Raw genomic sequence first — 16,146 nt, 5'->3', positions numbered from 1 at the left:
ATTGAACTCTTAATATGTCTGGGTTCCCCGTTTGTCAGTAGTAGTTGGCGTCGACGCACCGTCGGTCGCTCAAATGTTCTGCAGGCACGATCTGCTCAAACATCTCCGCTCACACGATCATTAAAACTTGAATTTGCTTCGTTCACGTTGGGAGTTTGTAACGATGACTTTCGTTGTGTCAAAGTCGTCCAAAAAGAGAGAGAGAGAGAGACAGCAACTTTTCAGCTTTTATTTGAAATGTGACTTTACACAGGGAAACCGAATGTCATGTTTGTGGATATAAAAAAAAGTTGAATAACAAAAAGTTTCACACAAAAGGTGTGGCATATCTTTTTGCAACATTCGTCCGAGCTTCCCGCTGAATCTGATCTTTGACAGAGGCACCTCTCTCTTTAATAAATAGTTTCATTTACAGAACGAGTAATTAGTTATAAATATGAAGGCGCATAATAATAGTTTTTTTTAATTTTTTTTTTAAAGCAAATATAAATGTGTTGATTTTAGTTACAAAAACAACCAGGCAAGCAAATCAGTTGAGCGGAAATGCAAACGATGAAGGCAAAATCAGAGATTGGCACAAAATGATGATACAAATACAAACAAAAACATGATGTTCAAACTCAAGTGAAACGTTAAATTATAGGCACTAGTTTAATTAAGAACACCCACCACACCAATTACCAGAACACCTTCCTGAACACTGGCGTGCCTTTAGATTCATGGTCGTAGCACAAGAGGTAAAGCCAGTCACTGATTTAACTTGTCATCTTATTCAAGACATTGTTGTTGTTATTTTCACGGTCTGACTGATACACACGGACTAATCTGTAACGGGGATTTAATAAACCACATCATTCGTTTTCTTGGTTTCGTCGGCTGAACGGGTGAACGACGAGCTCAGGCTTCTTTGTAAATGAAGTTAGCTTCAGACATCAGACTGAACTCCGACCTCATGTCGACCCACTCAAAGCACTTCAATGGAAAAGTATCATCTCGGCAAACTGTGGTCGAGTCAGAACTGAGGCTTCGGCCGAGGGGCCGTTCATCACGGTCCTGATCTTACGCTTTGAAAACAACAACAAAAAAAGGCTTTGGAGCGTTAGCTTGCAGTTGAGGTTCAAAAATGTACATTTTTAAACGACTGAAATTCCAAAATAAAATACTGATATGGATGTTTGGACATATACTTCTTAAATAATTTGAATAAATAATTTCCAAAACAAACTTGTGCATACATTCTGGCTGATCTTACAAGAGGAAAGATTCTTTAATGTCATACCCACACAGAGGTGCTTTTACTGTTGTAAGACACGGACAGTTCTCGAACATTACGGGACAGTTCACCTGCACAGCATCATCATAGAGATCGCTCACCGACATCTGTTAAACACAGAGCATAAAGAGAGAAATGCGTGGCAACATTTCAACCTGAGGGAGGTGAAAAAGGAGCAGGGGGGGGCGGGGGGGGGGGGGGGGGGGGGGGGGGGGGGGGGGGGGGGGGGGGGGGGGGGGGGGGGGGGGGGGGGGGGGGGGGGGGGGGGGGGGGGGGGGGGGGGGGGGGGGGGGGGGGGGGGGGGGGGGGGGGGGGGGGGGGGGGGGGGGGGGGGGGGGGGGGGGGGGGGGGGGGGGGGGGGGAGGGGGAGAGGAGAGAGGAAAGCTGGGCACGGAGACACGTGGACAGTCTCACGGATGATTGCAGTCGAACCAAAGGCAGGCGGCGTGTCCTCTGTTGGCGGAGCTGGAGTCGGGTTGTTTTCTTTGGCATCTTGCGGGCTGTCTGCACTACATGCCTGATCCCTCCAGAGCCAGACCCTCAGAGAGACACCATGGGAGGTTCTCTTTGACACCATGTGGACACTGTCCTCTTCTTTTTTTTTTTTTTTTTATAGATTCTCAATTCTCTCGATTTTTGGGACTCAGTGTCTCTCTCTCTCTCTCTCTAATGTAAAAGTCACCTAAGGTAGATAAAGTGCCATATTGTAAAGTCTGCCTCCTCGTGTTGATAGTTTGACTGGAGAGCCCCCTGCTGGGCCGCCTCAGTAACAACCTTCCCTCCAGTTGTCACCCGCGCCGCCGTAGGTCCGAGGAGCAGGAAGAGATCTGAGAGGGACACGAGGGCAGAAAAAGACAAAACAAAATGGAAAACATTTTTAAAAACATGTACGGTAATATCAGCCTGCTATGGATTTATGGAAGTTAAAGCCAGTTTGTCTGTAGATGTACGTACCTGCGCACAGGTTGGGCCAGTTTGCTGCGGGGCAGAGGGATTCCTCCTCCTCCTCCTCCTCCTCCTCCACCTCCTCCTCCTCCCGCAGAAGCACTGGGCCGGGGCAGGCCGCTGCGTGGAGCAGCCAGGGAGCGGGTGGGGGTGGAGGTGGCAGAGTTGGGGGTGGATGTGGCCTTCACCGGCTGCCTCAGGGCCAGCGGGGACGGGGTGGCGGGAGTCCGCAGCTTACTGGGAGACGGGACTGAAGACAGCAGAGCAGGAACACAGTCAGGAGGACCTGGATCACGTTCACATGTCTTAATACACATTCAGAGGATTCAGCTCAACAATGAAGTCATGATCAAGATCACAATGGTGTGAGGGAGATCTAAATATGATGGCACGCACAGTAAGTAGGTCTTTACTGGCCACATCATACCAAATTCACAAATGAGGTCAAATCTGCCAAAGAACTAGAAAATGAAGTTAAAAACAAACAGAAAATAAACAGAAACGTTTATCTAACAGCTGGCTACTGTGATTCTTAATGTGTTGACAGAATGAGGTGAGAGACGCACACAGCATGAACTGTAGTGAAAACCAGCAGCACAACATCAATACGACCACGGCGAGGAACCACAATCACAATAGTGAAAGGTGGAAGCCCTCAGTGAATACTCACTGAAATCCCCTTCTTCTCCAAAGCAACAGGAGAGTGGGACTAGACAAAGACGAAGACAACAGAGACAGAGGAAGGTGCTGAGGACGGGCTCGCATGTGGTGCCTCGTGCTGCCTCTTTACTAACTGACATGGCTCTTGACCAACAGGTGCAACAATCCTATTTATCATGTGGCAGGTACGATTTACCATCAGCTCGCCTGAAATAACGAGTGAGAGCGTAGAGTATCTGTGAGCAGCGGAGGGAGTCGAGGACAGACAAATGTAATGTAGCCTTGACCCAGACAGTATAGAAAGTGACGGAGGTCTTATCAAACACATCGGGCTCTGTTTGCAGGTGCTGCTGAGAAGTACCGCAGGTGTGAGGAGGTTGGATGAAGCCTTGAGAGGAAGCTGCACGAATGTCTGATAAACTCTCGTCGGTTCGGTCTGAAGACTTAAATCTGTAAACGGAACCGACCTGGAGGTGAAGAGTTGGCGAGCAGTGAGCTCACCGGACCTCTGCAGCTCCTCCTCAGGCTCAACGCTACGTTAACCCCTAACAGCGTAACGCACACAAATCTCAGACTCAATTGTTGGCAGCAGAGTTGCATTGTGGGTATTAAAAGGTGCCAGGTTACGATCAGAAGTGCACATGTAAATAAAAACAAATAAAAAAAGAAAAAGACCGTCTTCCTGCTGCATCGATTTGAATACAGATTGTTCAAAGCAAAATGTTGATAAATGCGGACGCTTGTTTCCTTCTCATGCAAACGAGCGTCTCGTCCCTGCGGGACACAGCTGACCTCATGTCTGACAATGAAAGCAGTTTGCACAAATACTTTATGCTCAGTTTGGTGAAAACAAAATGAAAACCTCTAGTTATTGAATTCATCTTAACATATCAACAAGAGAAGGGAGTTTGTACTTTTATATTATACATTTATAATCAACTTAACAATGACAAAAGTTGTTGTGATGTAATAAAGACAACAATGAGTGTATGAGGTTCGGCTGTTTGCAATGCCAGAAAAACAGGATGGACAAAAAAACAACAACAACAACCTGTGTACCGACATCCAAGTTAAGATGGTCGTCAACGATGAACAGATAAGTGATGTTTGTTTTTATGTAGCCGGACATATTTGAAGGATGAGAATCTGCACAAATCACGGTTTTAACACAACTGAACTCTGATCATTTTGTTTTCTTTTTACAGAAACAACAACATGATCCTCAGATGAAACAACTCTCCCTTTAAAATGTGAACATTAAATCCTCTCTGTTTGGTGGCACATCTGTGGGAGGTATTTTAACATCATGCTCATCCCAGCCAACAACCATCCTACTCCACCTACTTCTTTCACACAAAGCAACAAAAAGCCAAAACTGCACTGGGAGTTACCTCACAGTCCCAGAGTTATCCGGTGGATGTGGTCAACCCTGGAGGAGAAGCATGTGATAACATAGGACGTGTTTGTTCCTGTTGCCAATAGGTGGCGCTGTGACTATGGGCCAATACCGGCACAGATGTGTTCAGGCTGGGGAGTTAGCTCACAGTCTCAGAGTCCGTCTGTACATAGGCAGCTGAGTGTAGTGTTCTACAGACTGTAGACGTGTCTGTGTGAGGTCAGTGTCAGCCTCCAGCAGGATGAGGAACAGGTTGTTACCTCGCAGGGCAGTCGGGCTTTGGAGGTGCTGTTTGGGTTTCGGGGAGGAGCGAGAAGGGGTCGAGTATCTCGGGAGCTGAGCTGCTGCTGGAAAACAGGGACATGTCAGAACGGGAGTCCGACTTCACTCTGCCTGAGACTCACAGCATTACTACCTCAGGGGGAAAAGGGCTGTTGAGGCAGTGAAGGCCATTCGAGCCCGCAGTGCAGTTTTGAGGCCACCAGAGGGCGCTGCAGACAAACATCCTCAGGCGAAGGAGCAGCAGACAGTCAGAGCAAAGTGTCCCCAGCCAATCCACCAGTCTCAGCACAGACAGAGAAAAGGAGGCCGGTGCGGGTTACACATGCTTTACAGGTAGAGAAGTCAGTGATAGAGGCTCACATGCTCGGTACGCCCGGAGCTCAGATAGAAGAACGCGTACTGTCCAACCGTCAGTCGCCACAGTAAAATAATCTACAAAGACTCATGTGGAAACATAATTTCTGCTCATGTATAAAGACAAAAAGCTCAGCTGATCCACAGAGGGCTGTTTAATACAGGATAAAGGCATTCACTACATGTTAAAGCAGCTCAAACCCGCCCTTTGACCCCTCTCCTATCTGCCTGTAGTAACAGAGAGGGATTACTGCCGCTGGGTTTAGGACAACACCATTACCTTTATCCCCCATTACAGGATTACGTCAAACGGATAGTCGTAACTCACAGAGGTACGATTCTGAGCTCTGACAGAAGAGGAAACCTTTGGACATGAAATGTGAAGCGGTGTTAGTGTCACAGAGAGCACGAGTCGCTCTGGATTCTCGGTGTTGCCGGTGTCATGCTTTCAGTCTGCGGGAGGAGTGCGCTTCTTTAAAGGGAAAGTTACACCAAGACAATAATGTGAGTGAATAAAAAAAATATTACAACTAAAAGTGATCAAAGAGGATCCCCAAACACTAAAGCCATGTCACTACAAAGCAGCACAGTCGCTCCACTGGAGGTGCAGCCACAATGACTCAGGAAAACACAGCCTGTCGTGTGGCTAAACTCACAGAGCAAAACGGATATTGACACGATGTCAGCAGACAACAAAGTGATTTCAGCAATGACAGTCTGAAAGATTCATGTGCAGTGTTTGTTTGTCTCGCAGTCAAATGAAACCACGTACAACGATGCCGTTTGTTTCTGTCACGATACTCACTTGCAGACTGGTTCTGGTGTCGGGGCGAGCCTCCGTTTGGCACTTGCAGGTTGGACTCGCAGCTGCGGCTGTTCTTGACGGGCTCCGGTGTTTGAGCCGCCGCCGCCGCCGAGGAGCGAGTGAGGTTGGGAAGACTGCGACGCAGCTTTTCTACAAGAGCAGCACAGCAGGGAATGAGCTCGAGCTGAGCGACACGTGACGAACCCCCGAGACGTCCGTTAAACATCTGCGCTCGCCCCGGTTACCTTCGTTCTTCACCACGTTGGTCTGCAGGTCGTGCCCGTGGCCCTGCAGCGAGTGGCGGGGCTGCTGCAGGCGGCTGATGATGGGCTGAGGCGAGCTGCGGCTGTGGCTGTAGTCGATGGAGCGGGCGGGGGAGCGCGAGCGGGGGGAGTTCCTGGGGGAGGCGCGGGGAGAGTGGCGAGGGGAGGGGCTGAAGCGGCTGGAGGGCAGGTGGAAGGCCGGGTGCGCCGCCTCCTCCTCGTCCTCCAGACTGTGCGCGTCGAGCTCCTGGTCGCTGAAGGTGCTGCGGCGCAACGAGTGGCAGGACGAACCCGAGCTGCGTCTGGACGCTGTCGCTGCGTAGTCCTGTCTCAGACCTGTGGACAAACAGTTACACTGTAAAAAAACAACAACAGGAAACTAAAGTACAGTGCTGGAGATGAAAGTGATCCAGGTACTTACTCTCTTCCTGCATGCGAGCCAGTATCTGGACATCAGTGACGTCATTGAGTTTGTAGGTAGTTGAGGAGCCCACCGAGTCCTCGTCCATTTCCGAGGTGCTCAGCTCACTGTCCACGGACGACTGCGGGCTGATCGCCGGAGGGTTCCTCTCTGCAGCTGCGTTTCGCTGGTGTGCTGCTGAGGAAATCGTGTGTGAACACTCCAATGGGTTTAGAAACAGATATTCTGTAACAGACAGTGAACTTTAAAGAGAGCCAAACCTGCGTTGCTGGGCATCAGCTGCTGTCTGACGATGGGCACTCTGCCCGGGGTGGAGGAGGGCGAGTTGAAGCCGCTGCTGTACGGGCTGTTGGCTGCGTTTGTGCTGTACGGGCTTCCGTAGGCCTGCTGGTTGTACGGACTCCCATACAGGCTCCTGTGCTTGTTGGCTGCAGAGTCCAAAACCAAAACAGAAAGATATCAGCGCACATTACAGGAGAAACTCTGTCTTAAAGACGACAGTCCCAGATGTTCACATATTATCAGCCAGGGGATTCTACAGTTTTGTGTCCCGGACTGAAAATGTTCAATCTTTGACATTAGTTTCCTGAGAAAAGAAAAACATGTTGTATAGTGTGAAGCTCCACAGCCACCTTCACACAAAGAGAGTTACACACTCGCTAATGAACAGCTGATTTTACATCTTGTTTAACAAGTTAGAAACTAAGAAGAAGTACAAACAGGAAACACAGTGAAATTCTGCTTCAGTTTTCGTTCTTCATATGAGCAGTCGTTGTGTAAAACGACCAATAGCTCAACAGAATATTTCAACAGCTCACAAGGTAATTACGTTAAAAGAAGCCAGAATAATAAGCGTGTTACCGACTGATGAGCGTAATAAAAAGCTCAGAGAGTCTAAAATGTCACTGGCGGAAGACCAATCTTGACATTCATTGTTCCTCTGGTTCGGTGAGGTCAGACATCACCGTCTCGACACTGGAACCTCTTTAAGGCTCTGATGAAGCCTGTCGGTCCGTCCGGTGTTAGACTACAAACGCCAGCAGTGTCCGCTCTGAGCCGGCTCCTCTCTGAAAGCGCTGCGCTGTGCTGCCGGGCTGGTCGAGTCTCTCACACCGTATGCTGAGTGTGGGCCTGATGGAGAGCTCCCACATAATCAGCCGGGAGAAACGCTTTAACAATACGCGCCATTCAATCCATACGCACACAGCACAATGCAATGCTCTGTGAAGGCCAGCGGAGCAGCAGTGTACGGTTCTGGTCTGGAGTCGCTGGTCTCGGTCATGAGGCCCGACGGGCTGCCGTTAGGATGGTTGGTGTCTCCGAGCTAGTCCTCCACCCCGTCCCTCTGTTTCTGTCCGTCTCTCTCGGACCGCATGTCCGGACACAGCTCGGCTGTAACTGGAGAGCAGCCTTTTAAGATCTCTCCACATCTCTCCCTTCACTTTCTGCCTCCATGTCCTCCTGCTCTGCACTCTGTCCTCCTGCATTATTTAGGAAATACCATCCAGTCCACACGGATCAGCTGCTGAGGAATGTCAACAACAGGGCAACATGTAGGTCTGGAACGCTGCGCACATTTAACCAACGGATGCTTTGTTTTACATAAAAGCAGGTCAGCAGATGAGAAGCAGGTAAAACTCAGACGGGTAAACGGAAGTACTCGGCAACAAATCTGTGAGACCGACTGGGTCATCTAGTGTCCAAAACATGTGCTGCACGCACACAGAGCACAGACAGGGCACTACGATGGCGTATGTCTGAGAGCTCACAGTGCAAACAGGAATTATCTGTGTTTGAAGCAGAAGCGTCACAGTAGCTATTATTGAGAAGTCTGAGCCACAAATCATGAGACCCAGCTTGGATTCGGTGTCAGAGGTGGTTTGGTGACGAGTCCCATCAGACACACTCGCGGCTCTGAAGGGATCTGTAGCACAGAGACCAACAAAAATAGAGCGTCCTCAAATCCTCATGTCCTGAAACAAGACACACAAAGGGACAGACATGCTGCTGCTGCTGCTGCTGCTTCCTGCCGTTGATGTCATATTGATGTGATATGAAATGGAACCAGAGGACTTTCTGTCTTGGCTTTTCAGCCGTGGAAACATCAGGGTTGTTTCCACAGACACAAAAAAAAAAATAGAGGCAGCACACAGCAGAGTGCTTAAAGGCCTGCTGGGGAGGAAATAGAATACAAAGCTTGGCATTGATGTGTACTTGAAAAGTAAATAAAGAGTTAAACCAGCTGCAGAGAGCTTTAAGCATATCACAAGAACAGCAAACAGAAGAGCTTTTATAAATGTGAGATAAATACGACAAAGGAGAGAAAGGGATAAGAGGGAGGTGAGCTGACTGTACAGTAGGAGGAGGTCCCGGAAAACAGGGCAGGTCAGTCATGTGACTGTGGCCGGGACCTCTGGGGTCTTGTACTTGCTCTGTGGGACAGCTGTCAAAGCAGCGTGGTGGAAAAGAGTTTAATTGCTGAACAAAATGGTTTCAGTGCTTCTCAGGATTGTCTGACATGAATCAAAGTTGTGGTGTCTGAGTAGCACAATCAACTCAAGGAACTATCTCAGCCGGTTCCTCCCTGGTGGTGGTTATATAACCGAGACACGTCATCTGGGGATGATTTTAACAGGGTGTGCACATCCAAAAGGCTCGGCCACTACTCTCACACAAGGCTGAAGGTCATGTTTAAAATATGTGAGCGCTTTATATGAGTGTGCAGTGGCAGCAGAGCATGTTGGGACAGACACAAACACCTCAGATCAATGTCAAGATCACGTTTGAGGACTACAGGAAGTCTTCGCTTTGACAAATCTGTCCCAAGTGAAGAGATTTGTTTTATTCTTTGCTGACACAAACGCACCAACACCATGGCAACAGGGTTTCCCTGCTCCTACTAGAGATCGGGGGGGGTGAAGGAGAGTCGCAGGGAGCCATTAACGTTTGTCTGCCGAGTCTCAGACACAAATCAGAGTGAAGCGCTTGAGCTGGAGACACAACAAGGATCTTCACACTTACACAAAATCTTCACCACCACCCTGAACTTAGTGGTTCAGTTATTTGATTTAAATATTTTACAACACGGTCAGTGAATCACACGACTCCACAGAGGATTTTAGTTGTTCTTTCTAGAGCCTGACTGATATGTCGGCTGGACAATTTTATCGGCCGATATTGGCCCATCACAGATATATCCGTATCACCATATTTGTTAGCCGATGTGTGCAAAACTTTTCCTCCACAACATAATGCAGAAAAAGATGCTTGGGGTAAATTAGAAATTCATCTATTTGTGTTTTTGTTTTTTTTAATAGTCATTTATGATAATTAAATTCTCAGTAAAGTTGTGTAAACTGTGTCAGTGTGGACAATAAACTGTAAAGTATCCCGTCTCCATTACATATCTTTATCACAAGTGTTCAAAGTGTTTGATAACCACATTTGAGGGATCAATGCAAGAAATGTGTGTTTATAAATACTTTATATATGTAAAGAATATTGGCCAGTATATCAATATCATAATTGTTGGTATTGTCCCCAAAAATCCAGCATCAGTGGAGCTGTAGTTCTTTCTCTTTCCATCAGTGTCAGCGGGGGGAGAGGGGTGGGTGGTATCAGTGACAGGGAGGGGGGCTATTTTCAGGCCAAAGTAGGATGACGTTATCCTGCTTCCACACCTACAGTGATGATATCACCACTAATAGGCACAATGCCCTCAACCGCACTCATACTCATGTGGCGGCTCGACCGACAGCGTGCTCTGTTCACCGATGGTCACAGAGTCCAGCACAAACTGAGTGCAATGATGAGAGCTGAACTACACGCACACAAGCCCAAATTCAACACACCAGAAACGATAACTCAGATCAGCTCTGTGTAACAACGTCTGAGAAACATAACGGCCACGTTGGTCATATTTCAGGAGCCGCTCCGAACAAATGTCGGCCTGTCTGAGTGTCCGGGTGCTGCGCCGAGTCTGTTGCACAATAGAGCAGAGAGGATCACATCCAGCCCAGTCAACGGCCTTCAGCGGCCTTTTGCTCAACATGATCCAACTGTCACATGGACATACCGCTGTCAAAATGGAAGTGCCCCCTCTCAGTTAAGCTGCCAGGATATCAGGCCTGTCCTCCTCACAGAGGGACGGACTATAATTAGTGGAAGTCAAAAGCTCAGAAAAGAGACATCGCACGAACACAACGGAGGAAAGATGAGGGAGACTTTTGGTTAAAATCAATGTAATGTTGTCTTTATGTCACGTTTTACAGTCTTGAGTGGGTCACAACGAGATAAATCTGACTGGTTTACATCCATCCGGGTGCGACAGGTCATCATGGACCAATGTACAACTGGAGCTGCTGATTGAGGTGAAAGTGACACACCAGCAACATGAAACACTTTCACAGATGTAAATATAAATAAATAAATACCTCACATGCTCTAAACAGGTGAAATCACAACACACAAGGTGATAAATAATCCTGCTCTCCCCCCCCCACCCCCGTGGCACATTATAAATTAGCCATTATTCCTCATACAAACTGCTGTTCCCGTTACCGTCCTGCACATTAAAACAATCAATTACGAGCACTTTCCATGTCTGACTTTTGTTTCACACTCAGATGCAAATCTGTAAATCACTGATCCGCGTCTGACAACTGCTCATAAAACTAAAACCTCTACCTCATAAAAGAGTCAACAGACGGGTGACGTGTACACTTCAGTTTCCAATACCAGAGAACATACGGGTGAATCACACTTGTTTTTGTGTTTGGCTTTTAGGTGTGTGTATTAGTAGTTGTGGGTTCCAGAACTGTGTGAAATACACAGAGACGTCTTTTGTCTGTTCTTGTGCTTCACTGTCAATAAAATGAAAAGATTATTCCAAGAATTAAAATGAATTAGTAATAAGAACAATCATCACGTTGACACTACCCTCATATCAAGAGATAGGACAGTTCAAATAAGTAGATAGATGTGCAAACTAACAAGAGACTAACTGAATATTCACTCCTGGTATTATCATGCAATCTGTATCCACTGAACTGAACTTGGATGTAAATGTGGTGAAAACACGTTGGGATGAGAACGCTCCTTTGTTCTGGAGGTCCAGCTCACGTTGTGATCAGATTTCAGCAGGTGGGAAAGCAATCTGTGCAATGTGACCTCAGTCTGAAGGGAAAAAAAATCTGACCAGCAAGTTGAAAGGTCACCTAACTCCACCTCTTAATGCCAACGCAAGCAAGCCTCACAGAAAATAGAGGCAACTTTATCGACAGCGGCTTTGCTTGTCTTCGCCTGTGATGTGCCGGGTTAGTTGATACGTCATCATTCAGATGCAGCTGACTTCTAACGTGCCAAAATCAGCGCATCACTGTTTTTAGCTGCTGCTAACAGAGTTAAGGCCACATGTTTGTGTTTACCTGACATGGTGAGGTCCAGTCGGTGGATGAGGGAGCGCTTGGCTGACTCCATGTCAGGACTGGGGTTGTCCAGAGCTTGGCGGCACCACACGATCGGACTCAAGGTGTTTTGCACGGGACTGTTCAGCTTGGACTTGTACAACCTGCAAAAATATGAAGAGCACACGTCATCTTCCTCCTCTAATGATGACCGACTGGTACAGCTCACCAGCTCATATAGGATGTGACTCGACAGCTCCGAGAGGAACTTTGATGAAGGTGATAACAAGTGTTTGGACCTGGTTTTATCACAGTGCTGCACTACAGTGGAGGATGTGGACGGGCAGGAAGACACTCACGTTGTTCTTTGTACAAATCAGAGGAGAAAAGTTGTTATATTTTAGATCTATTTCATACATTCCTGTCAGAAATCCTAAAGCCTACAAGCTATTTTAAAATTGTAAAGTTTAAAACTTACAAAGTGGTGACTCTTCACACATCTTCTAGGCTTCTCAGAACAACTATATATTTTCCTTTCTCACATGTTGCACGAGTTGATTTAGTAGCTGGTGTTCTCTGTCTCTGGAGTCTCCATTAGCAACGAGGACAGAGCAACTCCAAGTCCCTGCTGCATCAAACTTTAAGAATGAACAGCATTGGATGAAAAAGACACCGAGTTCAGTGCTGAGTCAGCTGCATTGATTTAAACTGTCAAACCCTCTTAATAGTGAGAGGGCGACTCATCAAGGTATAAAATAAGGCTGTAAACTCACTGAACTGACTACGACTGTCTGTTTGTAAGGTATGTACAAGTAATACAAACGTTTATCATGAGAGGAGAGGAGAGGGGAGGGGAGGGGAGAAGGGAAGAAGAGAAAGGAGAAAAAGAAGAGGAGAAATGAGAGGAAGAGGAAAAGAAGAAGAAAAGAGATCAAGAAGAGAAGACGAGAGGAAGTAGAGAAGGAGAGGAGAGCAGAAAAAAAGAGAAAGAGGAAAAAGAAAAGAAGAGCGGAAGAACAACAAAAGAAAAAGAAGATAGGAAGAGAAGAGCAGAAGAAGAGGAGAGTAAAAGAAGAGAAGAGGAGTTTGTAGTCAGAGCAGAACTCTGAGTCAGCAGCTGTCAGCAGTGTTGCAGGAAGTCTTTCATGATGAAAGCAGAAACATTACAGCCAAAGAAAAGCCAGCTCATAGAAATAACAAGCCTGAAATCAGGACAGCACATTTCCATTGTTTACCAACACGACGACCGCCATCCACATGTGTCGGTGCACAAGGCAGTGACAGGAGTCACTTTGATAGGCAGAGAGCGCCGCAGGCCTGGCAGCATTTCATCCACTCTGATGCTAATTCATGGGATTACAGGAGTCTGTGACAGGAGCTGGCGAGAGCGAGGCACTACGGGGTAATCCCAGATATCAATCTGATCCAGAGGGCAGACAAACAAACAGCCGGGGAATAATGAGATGGGCTCTGCTGGGCAGCGAGTGAGCAATGTCTGAAAGTAGTCGAGGGCTCAGTAGCTGGCAAGAGCTCGCTGCTGCAGGAAAGACCCAGACAGACAAACAAGAGCCAGGAAACAAGAGACATGCGGGTCGACAAGCAGATATGAGTCTCTGTGCCTGTCCTCTTTATGGCATACATTAGATCGAGGGCTGCAAATAATGATTATTTTCTAGATTAGTTATTAAGCTGTTTGGTCAGAAAATGGTGAAAAATGTCAAACGGTGTTTCCCAGAGCTGCAGCCGACAGTCCACAACCAAACGATGATCAGTTTACTATCCTGGAGGACCAAAGCAAGCAGAAAATATTCACATTTAAAGGGCTAGGATCAAAGGCTTTTAGCATTATTTCATTGGAACATGGCTCAAAATGGTTGATCGATTAACTTTCTGTCGATCAACTAATCGACGAACCACCGTTTGGTGACAACAGTTTCAGCATGAGGCCCATCTTCTCGCTTTTAAAGACCACCGACCACGTTTACAACTTAAGACACAAACTGATTGATCATTAAGCTGCATCAAGAGCTACTGTCTTATGTTGCCCATTACAGCATCATTATCCTGGCAGACTGCGATCAAACAAACCCTTCCTAACAAGACAGATAACATGGAGCATCTCCCGAGGACGGCTCGTCCTCACGTTCACGTCCACTCAGGAAATGTTGTCTTACAACTAACAACTCCCTTTTCAATCCAAGCAGATCCTCTGAAAACTACATGTCTGACATCAGCTGTGTAATAACGGTGGGTGAGTTGGGACATGAGGTTTTAGGATTTTTAAATGTATCCTTGTAAAGCCCTCTAACCCTGGACCCAGCTCAGCAATACGTCTTTATTGTGATGAGACGAGACATCGTCCTTTTGGAAATCGTAATATCCTAACATGGCATAAGTGTTGTCTCTTCCTGGTTTTAAAGGCTGCATTATAAGTGATGTCATTTTCCTGAACTCACTTTCTGACTGTTGCAGGTATGCTGTCATCATTTTATTCAATAAATTCACATTACTGATGATAATTTACCAAAAATAATTGTGTAAATATTTAGTGAAAGCATCAGTAGTTACTCCTATGATAATGCCACAATAGTGAAAGCAATGTATTTAGTCAAAAATATCACAATACTTGATTTTGTCCACGTCACCCAGGACTGGATGCACTACAATCACAATGCAGTAGGAGAAGATGATTAAAATATATCAGAATGGACCTCTTGGGCTGATGACAAGCAGAACAACATGATGCCACGTTTATGTTGTATTAATAGCCATTGTTTGTGATCCCTGCAAATGCAATCAGCTTTATGACACTGTCATAGCTTTTATTCCTGCAGGATGACTTGACTCTCCTATTTCACGTGTCTTGCCTCTCTGCAGCAGAGCACTTGTAGCTGCGTGCCAACTGCTGCACTAAAGACAACTCGGAGGAGGACTATAACCATGGCGACCTCTCCCACATGGCTGCCGGGCAGGAAAACAACTTTGATTCTTACTGTACACTCTGATCTCCTGCCACCACTGTCATGACGAGCCCAGCGATCTGCCACATCACAACACCAAAAAAACAAAAAAACAAACCCGGTCCAACAGATGATGTTCGTGTTTCAGGGGACCCTGACAGCTGAGAGCCTCAGGGGCCTAATGATCTGTCCGAGACAAATACACATAATGGACAGCGAGCTGACAATGACTGTGTGACAAAGGGTTGTCTGTTATAACCAGTCAGTCATGGAAGTGGCTTGGCATCGCCAATCTGACTTGCCAAACAACATCCTTCAGTCGGTGATCCACAATGAGGCTCCTTCAGAGAGGATGACTTCAGATTTCAAGCTACCGAGACGATTGTTTATGCCAAGCGTTTGTCATGGCAGCTAATGTGTGGAGCAGCTGTGGCCAAGGCAATTAAAGCTGTCGCCAAGAAGACGCAAACACGGCAGATACCTCCGAAGACAAGCCTGTCACTCACCAGCTGTCCTCGTCTTCGAGGAGACAATCCATGTCCTCGAGATCTAAGATGTCCACTTCATCCAGGATCGAGGCTTCCCCTCCGTCCGCGAAGCCCACGGTGCCGTCTGAATAAAGTGAGTTCATGCTCGACACGGAGGTGGCGCCGGCTGCCCCGTCACAGTCATACGCCCTCCTGAAGCTGATGCCGTCGTAAGACAGCCTGGGGCTCCGGCAGCGGTTGTTCTCCAGCAGCCCGCCGTAGCCGCCCGTACCGACGAACCCCACCCCAGTGAAGCCGGCCAGACCGGCTGCCATCCCCGCCGACTCGTATCCGGCGCTGAGGGGTCTGTGGTTGCCTGACATTGCTCCGGACGAAGACAATATCGTAGACCGACTCCTGAGCTGCTCATTTTGCAGTTCGAGTTTCTTCACCAAGTCCTGGAGCTTCCGCACCTCCAAGTCCGCGTTGATGTTGGAGTTGATATCCTCCATACTGGCTCCTCAGCCCCACGGAAATATGCGGCGCTCTGGGGTATTTTTTTTTTTTTTTAGCCGCGTCTTTGCCGAGAGTCTCTTTGTTTTCGTTTACTTCACTTCTACCTACGTGTTCAAAGAAGACACTTTGGTGTTCAGCTGACTTATAAATCTCAACATCGTCATCTTCTCCAGTTGTTCGTGCTTACGGGCAGGGTCGAGGCCATTTTCATAATACTCGTCACCAACTGTTAAAGACCAACAGGCGGCGGAAAATTACGTCACCACGTCGGGTCTCGGGAGCGAGCTCGTAACCAACACCTATTTGCGCGCGCACTCATTACTACGCTGATACAAACAGAAACCTCGTATTTACCCATGAACGCTAGCCTGAGGTAATTATTTGATTTTTTTTTTTTTT

General features: G+C 47.3%; 1 protein-coding gene across 6 annotated transcripts; it reads right to left on the bottom strand.

Annotated features, from left to right (window-relative positions):
- Window positions 1-215: 215 nt before the first annotated feature.
- slain2 (SLAIN motif family, member 2) lies at window positions 216-15,974 on the bottom strand. 6 transcript variants are annotated; one of them, XM_069699323.1, is made up of 9 exons: window positions 15,271-15,974; window positions 11,826-11,968; window positions 6,660-6,827; window positions 6,400-6,576; window positions 5,961-6,314; window positions 5,716-5,865; window positions 4,535-4,621; window positions 2,228-2,468; window positions 216-2,100 (listed from the first exon to the last, which is right to left on the bottom strand). In XM_069699323.1, exons 1-9 carry the CDS (start codon window positions 15,741-15,743, stop codon window positions 2,037-2,039), a joined length of 1,857 nt encoding a protein of 618 aa, XP_069555424.1. In that variant the 5' UTR covers window positions 15,744-15,974; the 3' UTR covers window positions 216-2,036. The 6 variants fall into 6 exon arrangements, with proteins under 6 accessions (XP_069555424.1, XP_069555427.1, XP_069555428.1 ...); XM_069699326.1 differs by having other exon boundaries at window positions 4,535-4,618; XM_069699327.1 differs by lacking the exon at window positions 4,535-4,621 and adding an exon at window positions 2,889-2,927.
- Between the last annotated feature and the right edge of the window lie 172 nt (window positions 15,975-16,146).

The sequence above is a fragment of the Brachyistius frenatus genome, unplaced genomic scaffold (assembly GCF_029030835.1).
Source record: "Brachyistius frenatus isolate BFR_SWC_R1_liver_20210118 unplaced genomic scaffold, ASM2903083v1 Contig_29, whole genome shotgun sequence".
Taxonomy (NCBI): domain Eukaryota; kingdom Metazoa; phylum Chordata; class Actinopteri; family Embiotocidae; genus Brachyistius; species Brachyistius frenatus.
This window is presented reverse-complemented; position numbering and strand designations above follow the sequence as displayed.